The 17,500-nt window shown below is 47.1% G+C and overlaps 1 protein-coding gene across 1 annotated transcript in view; it reads right to left on the bottom strand.

Annotated features, from left to right (window-relative positions):
• The window catches only part of magixb (MAGI family member, X-linked b), a gene marked incomplete at its 5' end in the record, with an annotated part of 59,241 nt that overhangs the window by 35,444 nt on the left and 6,297 nt on the right, over positions 1 to 17,500 (bottom strand). The window contains 2 exons of the mRNA XM_083639280.1: positions 3,149 to 3,265; positions 8,312 to 8,601. Coding sequence (XP_083495406.1) covers positions 3,149 to 3,265; positions 8,312 to 8,601 — 407 coding nt within the window. The remainder of the gene's footprint in view (positions 1 to 3,148; positions 3,266 to 8,311; positions 8,602 to 17,500) is intronic.

Raw genomic sequence — 17,500 nt, 5'->3', positions numbered from 1 at the left:
GGATGAAAATCTCTGGTACAGTGCTGAAGCAGGAAGTAGGCGGTCACTTTGCCTCTCTATACTCTCCAAATTGCACAGCAGATAATTTGTTTCAAAAATAAGAAATAGCATCTAAACAAAAAAGCCAAATGAGCACAAAAAGCCGTTGTCTTATTGATCTTAAATATGACAGTGTATTAACCTCTCACTATCGAAACGACACAAATTAGCAACCTTGAACACTTGATGCTGTCTGTGCTTCTAGGACTACTGTTAGTGTTATCTTCTTAGGTGAGTATAAGTTTGATTTCAGTCTGGTTTGCAGACAGCAGCACAATAACAAAAAAGAATACTACAGGAGGAACATACATAAGGTCCTGAAGGGGGCCACAATGAGCCACTGATGAGAGCTCCTCAGCTCCTGTTCATTCCTGTTACATCAAGCACAGCTGCATCCTCGAGGGAAAACAACAACATCAACAAATAAATAAACAGATAAATAAATAAATAAATAAATAAATAAATAAATAAATAAATAAATAAATAAATAAATAAATAAATAAATAAATAAAAGATTCTGCTGCCTCGCTTGGATCTCTACAAGTGGTCTGAAATGGGAACTGCTGGTTTCCCAGCTGTCTCTGGATCAGGCTGGCATGCGTGTGTCGCTGGTGTCGGCACGGCAACAGCAGCATCTTACTGTGTGTCATCTCTCCAGCAGATCAGAGGATTACGCAGCCGGACCGGGCCCGGGCTGAGCCGGGCTGAGCCGGCCTCGCTGTCACTCTTGTTCAAAAGAAAGAAAGAAAGCACTGAGAGAGGCAGGAAGTTGTTTAGCCCAAGTTTAGCGTTGCTCGACACGGCCAGCAGGGCTGCTAGCTGCATGGAGCCTACCATATTACAACATCTAATCCATAAATACATGGCGTGTAGCCATAGAACAATGTCTCTACAAGATATAAGATGTCCTTCCGCCGACTAAAAGATCAAAGCACTGATTGATCTGATGCTGTAGACGCCAAATCTCCTTTATCCATGGCTTTTCTAATTACAAAACGAATATAAGAGCTACTGTTTCTACGGGAAAGACGGTCTGTGACGTGTGCGTAGCCACTTGTGGATGCATGAGGACACATAAATGGCTCAGTAATGAGAGGGCTTGATATGAATAAAATTGCAATAACAATATAATATGAATATTTATGCGCGCTGCTCGGTGAGACGGTGTTTATCTGTCACGCCCGCCATCTTGGGAGTTTTGACCTGTGCCTTTGTTCTGTCACAGTGTGCGGGAGAGTGTGGCGTGGACGGCGGCAGGCTGTCCCACATGACCTACTTCCTGCTCTGCACGGACTAAAGGAGAGATTAACACAACGACTCCACATTGCCACAGCAAGGTTAAGGCTACAGATAAGTGGTCTGTTCTCCTCCGTGGTCCTATAGCCGCATGAGGAAATACAACGTGCACGGAATAATGTCGGCTCGAAATGTTATCAGTCTGCGACGACGACAACGACACAGATCCTCCCAGAAACCCCCCACTTGTTGTGGTGGCAACTCAGTGTCCTTTAGCCCTTTCTGCTGTGACGTCACACGATAGAGGATTAAGATAGCAACAGATGCGCCACAAGTAGCTGCCTTTGGCTGCCATTGTGCTTGGTTTTATGCACACGCATCAAATAAAACCCTCTGTGTAGACGGCATGCCTCTTTAGAAGGTGATCATTAGAGCTGCAACAATTAATCGATTAATTGATTAGTCGATCGACAGAAAGATAACTATTTTGATAATCAATTAATCGTTTTGAGTCATTTTTTAAGAAAGAAAAGTCAAAATTCTCTGATTCAAGCTTCTTAAATGTGAATATTTCCTGGTTTCTCTCCTCTATAACAATAAACTGAATATATGTTTGGGTTGTGGACAAAACAAGACACTTGAGGACGTCATCTTGGGCTTTGGGAAACACTGATCGACATTTCTTCACCATTTTCTGACATTTTATAGACCAAACAACTAATGGATTATTCGATAAAATAATCAACAGATGAATCGATAATTAAAATAATCGTTAGTTGCAGCCCTCAAACAGAACCAGCATCTGACACCGCACCACCAGCACCCAGACCAAACGGTATAGCTGGGGGCGCAGGAGTGAGGAAAGGAAGTTTCAATCTGCCACACAGGATAAACCCGCTGGTGTGACAATATAGACAGTTGCTGTGGGAATGTCCTAATAGTGCCGGTGGCATTTCCTCTCTCACCCAAACCTGAATTGAGGTATTTTTAGTATTGAAGCAGGGCCTGGTAATTCTCTTTGAAATCAACCTCCTCTTCTACAGTGTACGTGCATATATTGACAGGAGGAAGTGTGGGAAACAGCTCTGTACACCAATTAACACTAGTGCATTCACGCGCCATGTGCGCATCTCTTTTTGCATAGGAATAGGTGTTATAGAAAGATTCATGAAGTCAAGGAGTAATTAAATGTCTGAAGAGTGGTATTGCCGGAATAACTCATTTCTAAAGTAAATAATGCTTTTGGTTAGGGATGTCACGATACTAGAATTTCTACTTCGATACCGATACTCAGGAGAATATGGATACTCAATATCATTTTCGATACCACGGGAAGGGGGGGGCATGAGGAGACATCAAGAGGCATAAAAATAAAGTTAGACAGATGGACGGACAGACGCACACTTCTCCATAATCTAGGCCTGATACAACTTTGAATTTAGACAGCAGATTAGCCCTGCTCTAGCCATCAGAACACATTTAGCTTGTTGAAGCAACAGATACCCACCAATGATAGAGAGGGAAAAATCTGTGATTTTTCATTCAAAGAAAGCATTGTTACTATCGATACCTGTTGCAAATGAGTATTGTATCCGTTTCTAATTTTCAGTATTGATATTTTTCGATACTATCAATACTTTTGACAACCCTACTTTTGCTTGTGTGTGGCAGAAAGAGAGAAACACAACACTATGAGCACCCTGTTAACCAACCTTAAAGTGAGGCTTGGGAGAACCACGGAGCTTTTTGAAGGTCGAGTGACCGCTACAGGTGGCAGCTTAAAGAGATCGAGCAAGCAGAGGATGAGAGGAGAGATATCTAGACAGGGCTTAGAGAGGGGGCGAGGAGGAGAGGAGGAGCAGAGGACACTTACAAGGTACAGCGCGGAGGTAGAGGTTCTCTCGGATCACCTGCTGAAGCTGGCTGTCCATGGAGCCCGGCGTGAAGCACTTGCTCAGATACAACCTGAGGTCCTTGCACAAGGTGGAGCCTGGAGGGGGGAGGAGGGAGGAGGGGTGCAGAGAGGACGAGACGGGACAAGACGGGACAGGACAGGATGAGACGGGACAGGGAGGAGGCAGGAAATCACACGACAGCTCAGTACGCATCAACAGTCTGATGATGTAGTCGAGCTCCTGTCCACGATTGCTTTATAGCCCGTCCAACGGAGAGATTGAAAGTTCAGGCGAACATACAAATCTTTATTGACGCCAGGCTTGATTTACCACTATCATTTACAACCCAGCCTTTTCATATACACACACATAATATACGCACATCTCCTCGTAAAAACTTTTGCATAAATCAAGAGTATATACTATGGCATTTCCAATAGCATTTGTCAGCACCAGTGGGCTCCTCCTGCATTCCATTACTGGCCCTCCTCCTGGGGAAGAAGCTAAAGCAGGTCTGGCTGTGTGGATACTCCTTGGATGGGAGACTGGTGTTCTGCTGGAGGACCAGTAGGAGGAGCTGTTTCCTCCGTTCTCATGAATAATCCCCCCCCCCCCCCCCCCCCCCCAATGCCCCAGGGCAGAGACAGGGACTCTGTCCTGTGAGTGAGCGAGCACCGTCCTTCGGATTTGACGTTAAACCCAGGTCCTGACTCCCTGTGGTCATTAAAATATCCCATCGGCACTCTTCGCAAGAGTAGGGGTGTAACCCCGGTGCCCTGAGGAGTGTAACCCCGGTGCCCTGAGGAGTGTAACCCCGGTGCCCTGAGGGGTGTAACCCCGGTGCCCTGAGGAGTGTAACCCCGGTGCCCTGAGGAGTGTAACCCCGGTGCGCTGAGGAGTGTAACCCCGGTGCCCTGAGGAGTGTAACCCCGGTGCCCTGAGGGGTGTAACCCCGGTGCCCTGAGGAGTGTAACCCCGGTGCCCTGAGGAGTGTAACCCCGGTGCCCTGAGGAGTGTAACCCCGGTGCCCTGAGGAGTGTAACCCCGGTGCCCTGAGGAGTGTAACCCCGGTGCCCTGAGGGGTGTAACCCCGGTGCCCTGAGGAGTGTAACCCCGGTGCCCTGAGGGGTGTAACCCCGGTGCCCTGAGGAGTGTAACCCCAGTGCCCTGCACGGCTAAATCCCCACACAAGCCTTCCTTCAAACACCGAATCATCCCTCGTTACTTAATTGGCACATTCAGTCCTCATCTCTCCACCGTGTTAGCTGATGTGTGGTGAGTGTTCTGGCGCAAACTGGCTGCGGTGTTTCACCCAGGTGGGTGCTACACATCACCCATGAGTTGAGTACCCACCCCCCTATCCTGATATGTCAAGTGCATTGAGTATCTAGAAAGGCGCTATATAAACGCAATATATTATTATTATTATTATTATTATTATTATTATTATTATTATTATTATTATTATAGGATGAATCAGAGTGACATCACGACACCTGGATATGCCACCTGGAACCGCAGCAGTTAACTAGTATGAGTTGTGCCAAACAAACGTTAATATCTCAAAAACTATACATGACATCGCTTATATTTGACATTCTGAGTCAGAGCAGAAGTAGCTCAAGGGTCTGATGTATAATATATGTATGTGGTGTTAAATTTATGTGAACTGTCGCAGTTTTTAAAATGATGTGAATTTAGTAAAAAGCACAGCCTGCTAGCGCGAGACACTCAAGGCTGGCTCCGTAGGGTCCCATTATAAGCTGCCATTTGTTTACCAACACTGATCGCTCGTATAGAGTAATAACCGACTGAGCCTTATTGCAGCAGAGCCAGAGCCGTGTATATAGAAGAGTCGCGACATCTCCATTCACTCCAATGGACCAGTTTTTTACTCTCAAGAGTTCCAGGAAGTAAGGTCCTGGATTAAGCAGCACTGTCGAGTTGCCGCAAAATGGACAGTTTGTGTTGTACTTTGAAAGTTTTTTTGTTTTTTTTAAGAATCAAATTGTACATTATCAGCTTTATTTTAGCATTCAAAAGTAGCGCGAGACCCCCTTCCTGGCTGTTCATTCATTGGCTAATGAGTCACGCATTTTGGTCCTCCGCTGACGCCACTCTCTCTCTCTCTAAATTGCTCTGAGAGCAGAGCCAACAGTGAGGCTAACACCTGGGGGAGGCTGGTTCTACTGATTTCATCTCGCCTGCTTTACGGGGCCCTGATGACAGGTCACTTGCTGTTATGGATGGCCTGAGCGCATCTCTGCTGCCTGTCAGTCTGACAGACGAGCGCTCTGCGGGGGCGCCTCCCCTGGAGGCCGCCGCCCAAACCATCCACACCCGTGTCCCGCCCCCCGCCTTCTGCTATACAGCGGTTCTGCCCGGTAGCAGATTAAATTTGCCACGCTATTAAAAAACGTCACCGTAGTATAACTTTATTAGCCGAGGCAGTCAGCGGCGCGCGCAGATGACTGGCCACATATGGTCGCTGGCTGGCACGATGGAGCCTGCTGCTCCGAGGGATAATAGGCCTTTGTTTTGGCGTGTTGTGTTTGCCAAACAGCTGCCTGTGTGTTTTAATGAGCCGCAAAGTTCAGACTCGGAAATCGTCTCTCTGAAGCCACGACAGCTTTTATACTGCTGTTTTTCACAGCGCGCCGTCTCGCATGTCACACGCGGGCCGCCATTAAAGTGAAGCATGACCCCCCCCGGTCAGACCCTCAAGGTTATCAGCGATGATGCCTAGAAGGGCATTTCACGACCGCTGCATTGTAGTAGTCATCAGTCGACTACTCCCAAAATGTAGTCGACTAGTCAGTAGTCACAGGAGATATATCTTCTTTTTTTACACCCAGTAAACGGTTTTTCCATCTCTAAAAACCTTAAATTCTGTTTATTTAACATGGCATAAGGTAGAAAATGATTGTTCAAACAAATCTATGTTCAATTTATGTATTTATATTGTTCATTCCTAAAAGCACAGGTGAACGATTAGTTGAGTATGATGCACATATGAGGCACAGTGACGACTAGTTTTCTTCATAGTCGACTAGTCGACTAGTCTGTGAAACCCCTAAAGCCTAGGAAAGCGGACAGATTGTTTACCATAGAGACACTGCATGAAATAGGCCACGCCCATCACGGGGGAAAGCTCTCCATTCACTTCCACACACCAGCGTCATTTTCCTTGAATTAAACATAGCTAAAAGCTGTTGTGTGGTGGTGGGGCTGCGCAGACAACAAATGTTTAAAAAAAATCGCCAATTAAAGTGTGTTTGTACTCCCGAGCAAAACAAGGAAGCCATTGAGAATTGGCGAGAAGAAAAATGTTTGATCTAGCTGTCAAGGAAGTAAGTCGGAGTGTTCATCTTCCGTATATATGATCCTTGTGTGCAACACGTGACATAGGAGAACGCCAGGATTGGGTGGGGGGGGGGTTGCCGTGGTTTCTGAATGATGACGCGCTCAGCAGTGTCTCTACAGGATGAGTATTTGTGGTAAAGCCTCTACATTCCTGCCTGTCTCTAGAGACTGGATCCTGGACTGCTGTGTTTGGGGAGCAGGGTGGAGGTGGGTGGGTGGGTGGGTGTGGGTGGGGGCAGTAGTGGGAGCAGGGTGGGGGTGGGTGGGTGGGTATGGGCAGTAGTGGGAGCAGGGTGGGGGTGGGTGGGTGGGTGGGTGGGTGTGGGTGGAGGCAGTAGTGGGAGCAGGGTGGAGGTGGGTGGGTGTGGGTGGGGGCAGTAGTGGGAGCAGGGTGGAGGTGGGTGGGTGGGTGTGGGTGGGGGCAGTAGTGGGAGCAGGGTGGAGGTGGGTGGGTGGGTGTGGGTGGGGGTGGAGGCAGTAGTGGGAGCAGGGTGGAGGTGGGTGGGTGGGTGGGTGTGGGTGGGGGCAGTAGTGGGAGCAGGGTGGGTGTGGGTGGGTGGGTGTGTGTGGGGGTGGGTGGGTGGGTGTGGGTGGGGGCAGTAGTGGGAGCAGGGTGGGGGTGGGTGGGTGTGGGTGGGTGGGGGCAGTAGTGGGAGCAGGGTGGGGGTGGGTGGGTGTGGGTGGGGGCAGTAGTGGGAGCAGGGTGGGGGTGGGTGGAGGTGGGTGGGTGGGGGCAGTAGTGGGAGCAGGGTGGGGGTGGGTGGGTGTGGGTGGGGGCAGTAGTGGGAGCAGGGTGGGGGTGGGTGGGTGTGGGTGGGGGCAGTAGTGGGAGCAGGGTGGGGGTGGGTGGAGGTGGGTGGGTGGGGGCAGTAGTGGGAGCAGGGGGTGTGGAACAGCAAACCCCAGAGCATCATCTCATCCATCACTGTCCCCACACACACTACATGCAGTCACACTACCCAGGGAGGAGCGCGCCAGACTTCAGAATGATAATGGATCTCTCTACCACTGGCAGAGGGACCAGGAGTAAAGGTCCCCATTTACACTCCTGTGTCCAATTCAGCTATCAATCTAGCCGGTGCAAGGCCGTGGGGAGCCCGAGCCAGGTGACACTCTGCTGACATATTGCTCTGTTCAAACCCAACAAAGACATCCGTTACGCCAACCACCACCCCCCACCCCCCCCAACCACCTCCCCCCCCGCCCACCCCAACCACCCCCCCACGCTCCATAAATATCAAGGCCTCTCGAGGGTGACAGACAACTGCATCGGCACAGTGAGCTCGAGACGCTCGTCACGTGTGACGTGTGCCATCAGCCATTTTGACCTCCTGTCCGCATATTGACCAAAGGCCTTGACGGGTCCGGCCCTAATTGACAAGAAGAAATGGGCAGCAGAACCGTCTGCAGATCGGGGGGCCCGTCAGAGAGACAGACAGAGGAGGCTTTATTGAGCAGCATGATTCTGGATGACTGCTCGGACATCGACGTAACAGATTGGTTCTGGGTGTAGTCTAATGGCGCCGGTGCGGTAGAGTGCGACAGAAGCCAGCAGCGAGTTAAATTGTCTCTGATGTTGCGGAGGGAATTGAAAGACTGAGTGCGTTATATATTACGGGCGATGTGTAATTTATAACTGTCATTACTGCGAGGGAAAAACCTCCCACAGTCTGTTTGCCTTGTCTGTCTGGTGCTTATTTACACATTTACAAAACTGTCAATTTTGCAGGCTTTTGCCGACGAGAGGAGTGGGTTAGCAGCACGCCGCGGACTCGTACCTGGAGACACGGTCTTGATGCGGACGGGATGCGGGCAGGAGTTGAGCACGCCCCGGACATCTCCGAGCGTCATGCCCAGCACGGGCGTGCCTCCGATCTCGAGGATGACATCGGCCACCGTGAGCCCGCCCCCCGGAGCCGACGTGACGAACGGAAACTCGCCGTAGTCGGCCCCTCCGCCGACGGCCACGCCCAGGTCCCCCGAGGAGCCGAGCAGGGGGACGAAGCTCTCGCGCACCTTGGAGCGCCAGTGCAGCTTCTTCACCGCCGTCTTAGACATGGCAAACGAGCTGGAGGGGACAGGAAACAGGAAACCAGGTGGGGTGAAGAAGAAGAGGTTGATTGAGAGGTGAGGAGAAGGTGTGAGACAGGAGAAGAGACAGGTGTCATTTGAATAGAGAGGTAAAGTGAACGTCACTTCCTGCTTCTGCACTGTACCAGAGATTTTCTTCCACAATTTATTTTCCCATAGACATTTTGTAAAATGCTTATAAAAATTGTTTTACTTGGTCAAACCAAACGGTTCAGTTATATTTAGAATCGGGAGAGACCATAGAACATTTAACTCGGACCAAAACTAAAAAACAACAACATTGAACAAATATTTTCTTTAAACCCGCATTTTTTTTACGTTTTGGTCCCAGTGAAATGTTATGCGATGTCTCCTGTTTCTAAATATATCTGAACCGTTTGGTTTGAACAAGTAAAAGTATTTTTATAAGCATTTCACGAAGTGTCTATGGGAAAATTAATGACGGATGAAAATCTCTGGTACAGTGCTGAAGCAGGAAGTGACGTTTCACTTTGGCTCTCTACAACTTGAAAGGGTGAGATGCCATGACTAATCTAACCTTATATCAGCTGTCATCGTGTTAAAGTCGGCAAATGGAATAGACCCTTTTCACGGGGGCCATTTTGTGCCGAAAAGGCACAAAATGCAAAAAAAACAAAACACTAATGAGGCAAAACACTAATGAGGGTTTCAAACTTCCATGATTGGAATTTGGAAACCCTCATTAGTGTTTTGCTTGCACCTGTGTGCCTTTTCGACACAAAATGGCCCCCGTGAAAAGGGTCTATTGCATCGTTTGACGTGTGAAAATCAGGAATAATTCCAGCATGGAGTATCTCACCGTCAAGGTCCTTCCCTCACAAAGCACAGTCACATGAACGTCAGGAAAAACACCACATGGAAACTGGCTGTTTACACAGTAACAGTGTGTGACTTGCTGAGCAACCCGTCCAACCAAAAGGTTAATAGACAGATTCCCTGGGGTTTATCCCGCGTGCTAACAGACTGACGTTATCATGTGTTCATATAAACACCAAGCAACTGTCCCACATTCCTGCTCATCTTCAGTCACATGGGAAACTCTTGTTTTGCGTTTCTAGAAAGGTATAGGGGTCATTCAGCCAACTAAAAATACACCTTTTCGACAGGTAAAGCCAGGATTTACAGCTACAGGGAAACATTTCTATACCTGCGGTGATTGTAATTTGCATTCACAGTAAATATGGATTTTTATAGATTTTCTTCTGGACGTTGAATAATTGTCCCCATTCCTCGCATATTCCCTGGGACCCGTGTGCACTAACACGCTCTGTGCACTAATGGCAGCTAAGTTACATAAGTGAACAATGCAGTTAAAGTCACGTACGTGAGCATCCTTTATGTACAGCAGTGATACTCAACTTGCGGCCCCGGGGGCCAGATGCGGCCCGCGATAGGGTGCCAAGTGGCCCCCTGTGTGTGTGTGTGTGCGTGTGTGCGTGTGCGTGCGTGTGTGTGTGTGTGTGTGTGTGTGTGTGTGTGTATATATATTATGTTTCTTTTCTTTTCTTGTCTGAATTTGTTGTTGTTTTTTTGTGTTGGTTATTTGTGAAAAAGAAAATAGAGGGAGACTGTACATTCTGAGTTACTTATTGTTTCATTGGAGAATGTGATTGTCTGATTACAACCAATGTGTACTGTACTCTGCCTTGCAAATCAAAACACTTAAATTAATGTTTGTTTATTAACTGGCCCCTGGCCTCCTGTCATTTTGCAAAAGTGGCCTCCGGGCAAAGCAAGTTGAGTATCCCTGATGTACAACAGCATGCATGCTACAGAGTTCCTAAAGAACAGCGTTGTTGTGAGCTGACGGCGACGCCCACTGGAGCAAGGTGACAGTGTGGAAGTCGTTGTTTGAGTCGCCTGCGATGTGACAGCTGTGATGTCCGGAGAGACGAGAGCGGGAGGACGTCATGTCGCTCCAGCTTTCGGTCTGACATCATCAGAGCAGCGCTGTCACCTTGACACGCAGGACAACACAGACGCACACGGTCGTGTCCCAAGGATCACTCAGATAAACACAACATGGAGGACGATGTGACAGAGGACGCCGTCCCCCGACCTTCTATGAGAGTAGGAGACTACACAACCTAGATGCTATCGTAAGTAAACCCATGGAAAATGTATCAGAGGTGCCTACGGTAACCTAAATACAGTATTCCTCGAGGGAAGTAGCTTCATTCATCTACACACTCCCATTGTGTTCAGGAGATTAACAATGAAGTCATCACTTCAGCAACACCCGATGCTCTGAACAGGCTGTGCTGCTGCTGCTGCTGTGGCCCTGGGCCGGGGTGGGGTTGGGTGGGGTTGGGGGGCTCCACATGCCAGCAGCTCCAGCAGTCCCGGGGCCCCCCTTGGGCCCACTTGCCCATCAGGCCTAATGAGACAACGGCGAGAGACGGACAGGATATCCTTTAATCCGTTCCACTTGAGTGGCAAGAAGATCTGACAGATCTGACAGAGATCCTCCTCCTCCTCCTCCAGCCCCTCTCCTGTACGGCTGGGCCAAAGGAGGGGGGCTGTCTGGTGGACACACAGTGCAGAGGTGGAGGAGGTGGAGGAGGAAGGTGAGGGGGTTGGAGAGAGATTCAAAAAAATCAGGGGCAGAAATAGACATGTAGGAAATAGGTTGTGGTGGATGTAGTACTTGAAGGCCACACTTGAAGAGTAAAAGTACAGATATCTGACCAGAAACTATAGGGCTGTCTACGACTCTGAATTCTGCCAGTCGAATCGAATTCGACAGTCCAATATGAACGTTCGACTATTCTATAAAAATAACAAAAAACATAAAATATATAAAAAAGTATAGAATATCTTCAGTAATTATTTCGACCCATATTAACAGTCAATGCAACAGAGTGATCGGGACATAATTTTGAGCATTTAAAAAATCAATAAGAGACTGTATAATGATCATGCAAGATTTGAATTTCCAACGTCGGGCTTGGACAATGGATTGGATAATGGATTTGTCTGAATAATGAGACAGGCAGGAGACAATTAAGCTCTTATAGCCTAATTTTTTATTTCTTCTTTTCAAAATGAAAACATGTAGCCTACATGAATAAACAAATGAAATTACGGATAGGCCTAAATAAATCTAAACAAGAATAAATTAACAAAGAAATTAAGATTGGAATTTAAATGGGGGGAAAAACGACTGCTTGACTTGAGGAATCTCCGTCGACTCACGGGTCTCTGGACTGATGATTCGACTATTCAACCTTTAGAGGACAGCCCTACCAGAAAAGTTCTTCCAATCAAAAGTAAGTTTCAGATATTAAATGTACTAGTCTGCAGGTATTGGAAGTAAGAGAACAAATAAATGCTTATAATAAAAAAGCAAGCTAAAGGCCTGGGCCTGAGTGGAAATCTTCTTCTCGAGTGTTATACCGGTTGGCAAACAACATTATGGTGCATTACCGCCACCATCTGAGGTGGAGTGTGGATCGTAATTAACGTAACTTGCAGGCTAGGAGCACTGATTCGCCAAACCTGCTTGCAGCCTACCAGATTTCCTCAGAATGTATTTTGTACTGTCGAGGAACTAAGATGCTCACAGGAAATGTAGTGAAATAAAAGTATACATTTTATAAGTTGACATAAATATAAATACTATATAAATAAGTAAAGTACAGATACAAAAAAAAAAATACTTAAAGTACTGTAATGAAGTATTATACTACTGGAAATAGGGTGAGCATGTTTACAACACAGAAAGTGTACACATGCGTGTGTGTTTGTGTGTGCGCGTGTGTGTGTCCGTGCGTGCATGTGTACAGTATGTGTGTGTGTGCGCGCGTGTGTGTCCGTGCGTGCACGTGTGTACTGTACAGTATGTGTGTGTGTGTGTGTGTGTGTGTGTGTGTGTGTGTGTGTGTGTGTGTGTGTGTGTGCGCGCGTGTGTGTGAATGAGAATGGGAGCAGAGAGAGAAAAAAGGGAGTGTAGGAAGGTCAGAGGTCAGATGGAGATTGAGAGGTACCACAGCCGGGGGGGGGGTTGGCAACGGACTGGCTATTTTGACCTTGCAGGGCTTGATTGAGCTCAGGCAACATGAGTCAGATGGTGAAGCTGGTTGCCTCCACAGACAGAACGGGGGGAAAAAAAACACACAACCTGAATTTCATTCTTGGTTCAACGCCAACTGTCACTGTTGTTCAAGCGCGCTCGGGTAAACTAGATCAAACAAGCGCCGTTGTTTATGCCTGGCGTGGTCCGACCTGAAATGCTGCGTACTATCACCTCATCCCTGCCTGACCAGCGTGCCCCCCAGTCCTTCTCATCTCCACCCCACTGTGAAACCTTCTGCAGCAACATGGTCGACCTGCTTCCCAAACGCCAGCCATCCACCCACCCACCACACACACAGCAATCACACTGATACCACTAAGCCACTAAGTGTGTCATGGGAGGAGGGAATATAATGTGTGAGGGAAAAAAACTACTTTTCCCATCTTATATCATACAGCGCGCATTTTCTTACCATCTGCAAGTCTGAACACTCCTACAAGCCGTTGGTCCCTTTATGCTTTAAAAGATTTACATCTTCTCGGGCAGTTGGCCTGAATGCTTAAAAATGCTAAAAATAAAACGAACTGTTTTGGCCCACACACACACACGCACACAGTCACATTTTGCACTGCTGCTGTTGTGGTGTTTTGCGTTGCCCTTTCTGTTAGTCTCTACATCCAGGGCGCCGAGGCAGAGCGGTGCCCGTGTGTGTAGCTGTTGTCTCCCTCCTCTGTCTGATGGAGCTTTAATGAGCCGCACAGCCTGTCAGGTCTGCTGAAGCCTGCTGTGGTCCAGGGCAGGCAGACACACAGCCTCTCTCTCTCAGCCCCTCTGATGCTGTTGATCCTACAAACTGGACCTGCCTGGACACTCGCCTTGTGTTCATTGAAAACACACAGAGTTTGCCATCAAAACTGGGGATTAACAGACCCCATGTAAGCAGATAACAGTGAACTGGCTCTGAATAAACTGGTGACTGGAATGTAAACAATTTCTCTGGGTTTAGATTAGGGTTATGATTGCAATAAAAAAACAGGTGATTATTAGATTATTCATAATCACCTAAAATCTATTTTTACGTGTGAGAGATGATGATAGACAAACAGATTTACACAATATGAGAATCTATGGGTGCCCTGTGCACACAGTCATGCTACTCATCCAGGGTGCAGCTACAGCAGGAACAATACAACATCGAAGATGAAAGGGGCGTAGATTGCCTGCCTACCAACACAAGGGTTGCAGGTTCGAGCCCCTGTGTTACCCTCGGCTCGGTCGGGCAGACGCATCCATACAGGCACAATTGGCCGTGCCTACAGGTGGGACGCTGGATTAAGGGTATGTGTCCTGGTCGCTGCACTAGTGCCTCCTCTGGTCGGTCGCCGGGGGGCACCTGTTCAGGGGGGAGGGGAACTGGGGGGAATAGCATGATCCTCCCATGCGCCACGCCATGTGCCAGTGAAACTCCTCGCTGTCAGGTGAAAAGAAGCGGCTGGCGACTGCGCATGTATCGGAGGAGGCATGTGCTGCTCTACAATTCTCCCCAGATCGGCAGAGGGGGTGGAGCAATGACTGGGACAGCAGGGGGAAGCAGGGGGACAACTGGGGAGAAAACGGGGGGAAATAAAAAAGAAAATGTATATACGGTATATAAAAACAAACAAACAAACAAAAAACATTGAAGATCACCGCAAACCAAGTGTTCAAATCGACTTTTTAGTTTTTTATGTAAAATAATGGGCGAACAACGTGTTTCGCATTGTGGCTTCTTCTTCAGGTTCGCTCTTCCATGTTACAGATTTACACAACTTGATATTAATGATTGATCATGGTTGGACAGTTATGATCAGGAAATGAAATTAATTATCAATTTAGCGTCATATTCTACAGATTTCACGGGCAAAGTAATCCAAAACTATTTGGAAGTAATCTTATTATATCAGTCGCGTAATTCGATGTAATCCAATGGTATTATGTTACTGATTACTTTTTTTACCGCAGCGCTGGCCCAGCGGCCCCGCCGGGGTCATAATATGGAAGAGACCCAACAGTCACTCAGTCAGTCAGTCAATCAATCAATCAGTCAGTCAGTCAGTCACCCAGTCATGGACGTTTAGTGAGTTTAGTGGTTAAAGGGATAGGAAGGTGGTAGAGAGTTGGGATTCGAGGGGTGGGTAGGATTAGGGCAGTGATACTCAACTTGCGGCCCGCAGGCCACATGCGGCCCTCGGGCACCCCCTGTGTGGCCCGTGATGGAATTGCATTTTTTTGTACAGTGCACTTGAACGCAAAATGCAAGATACCCGCTGAATAAGTGTCGACATGTTCATGTCACAGTCATTCTGGCCAATACTCCACTTCTGTTATAGCATTTCAGTCTGGAATATGGAATATCTTTCAATAATCTATGATTTAGCTGCTAAATTGTCAAATCCCGCCGTCTGCTCCCTACCCAGGCACTCATGGATGTACTTAACCTAACTAACTTAACCTAACTAACTATCCGGTGTGCGCAACATTGTCAGACTAAACTCCGGCTGACATCCCAAAAACCTACAATCCGCTACAGAAGAATGTATATTGTTTGTTTATTAACTGACCCCTGGCCTTCTATCATTTCACGAAAGTGGCCCCCGGGCAAAGCAAGTTGAGTATCCCTGGATTAGGGGCTAGGGGGGTATGGGTGTTGTTGGGGGGCAGGGGCAAAAAAAATGCTGTGTTCTCAAAGATGTGCACTTGTTTAGGAAGTAATCAGTCATTTGAATACCACTGCAGAGGTAGCACACACCAAACTGAAGCGTTTAATTTCAGAGTGGAAATTAACATTGCTGACAGTAAGCTGACAAGTGCAGATCTCCTCCAACAGCACTATTTTTCATGCAGGGATATTCTCTGACAAGTCCGTTGCATTCTCAGGGTAAGATGAGGACCTCGTCTCCAGCTCATCTTTCAATAAAAAAAACACAACAATACCTCTGACTCCAAATAAAAGTGCACAGGGATACCGATTCGAGGATATCTAACCCTATAAAAAGAAGGCACTATTGAAACTGCTGACCTTTAGGTCAGGAAACAGCTGACCAGTACAGATCCTATTTCACTGACTTCCTCCCCACTGGCGAGCTGCTGGGCTCTCTGCCTGGCGATCCTGGCCTCCAGTGTAATTTCAAACCAGAGCAATCTGTCAAGGGCACGAGATATAGCCTCTACCCTTGGATGCTACTCTTAGAGGTTAATTTTGATGTCTTCACTACGAAAAATGCCTTTTAGCCCTGAGTGGCATAAACAGTCATGCTTGTATGTTCTCAGTTAATTAACAAAAAAGAAATATATATTTATATATATTTTCTAAGTCAAACAATAACGTAATCTTTATATTAACAAAAAAAAAAGTTTTGTTCTGACCATAATAAGACCACAGTAGGCTACAACAATGTTTATAGCTAAATTGAGGCCCTACACCAGTAGGCCTACTTCCTCCACACAGACCTGTGAGTAGCCACCATAGAGCCAAACGTTTGAGACATTTTTGTTCCTAGCCCCTAGTCATGGGAGGAATGTCTTCATTACACCACAAATGATCTAGGCCAGTGGGTCTCAAACTTTTTTGGCTTCAGGACCCCCTTTCGCTGATTTCTGGATCCGACTACATTAACATTTTGCTTAGACAACGACAAGAGAAAACCATAGCATATGATGCAATGAATGGATGACAACCCATCTTTTGAAGAATATAACATTGCAAAATAAGAGAATCGAGTCAAAGAGTTGCAATTAGTGCCTCCTGGGCAGATCTATTTCAACGTTTCATTTATTTTGATGATTTATTCTTACATTTTTCCATTTCCCCCTTTCTCTCTCACGGATTACCTCCACGTATACTGTACGTATTACCTCCACGTATACGTGTACGTGTACCCCGGTTTGGGAACCCCTGATCTAGGCGGTTATTTCAGGTTGCGCGTGGTCCAGGGTGCGAAGTTATTCCCAACATAAGTTCCTCACTCAGAGAACACAGTTTCAGATGAGACTCGCCATGGAGCTCAATAATTCAAAGTCAACTCGAAACAACACGTAAAGGACACAAGGCAATAGCACTTGACATTGGGTGGGGAGAGCATCTTCAAAGACCTTCAGGAAAAAAGGGTGTAAGCAAAACACCTCAATTAAGACAGAGCTTAATTGAATTCCTAAGCTATCTTCTGCAAGGCGAACGAAACAACGTGGTCTTGACAGATTTATCAGGAAGGGTGAACATGAGGGAAACCAATTTCAACGCGCCGAGCCATCTTCAGACAGCACTTACTCAACATTAAAAAGCATTTTGTCATCCACACAACTGGTAGCTACGGTATTTATATTCCTCGTAGCAGCTCACCCCCGCTATCAATATGAGCCAGGCGTTGGTGAAAGCAGTGACTACTGTCAGGTCTCGTGTTGCTCTCCGTGGTCCTGATGTCAGTCAGGATGCCCGTCCTCATCCACATCAAAGCCCCCTCTCCGCTGCAGATCTGTAGCTGACATAATCAGCTTTGACTACGACAGAACACAACTTCTGTTTGAAGACTGAAAACGAATCAAGCAGCTTTTGCAAAGGGACCTTGTTGTTCTAGCCCAGTGGTTCGCAAAGTGGGGTCGGGGGACCGACAGGGGTCCTTGAGGGGATTCCAGGCGGTCCCCAGCAAAAACTGGGATAATTTATCATAATAATAATAATAATAATAATAATAATAATAATTTATTTTATTTTCACTATAATACCATTCAACCATCAATGACAAGAATGTATTGACTATTATGGTTTCATCCACTTTCTGTAATAAAACATCTAAAAGCAAAA

This window comes from Poromitra crassiceps (genome assembly GCF_964638095.1).
Source record: "Poromitra crassiceps genome assembly, chromosome: 6".
In the NCBI taxonomy this organism is placed as follows: Eukaryota; Metazoa; Chordata; class Actinopteri; order Beryciformes; family Melamphaidae; genus Poromitra; species Poromitra crassiceps.
Note: the sequence above shows the minus strand (reverse complement) of the source record. Positions and strands in the feature narration are given on the sequence as shown.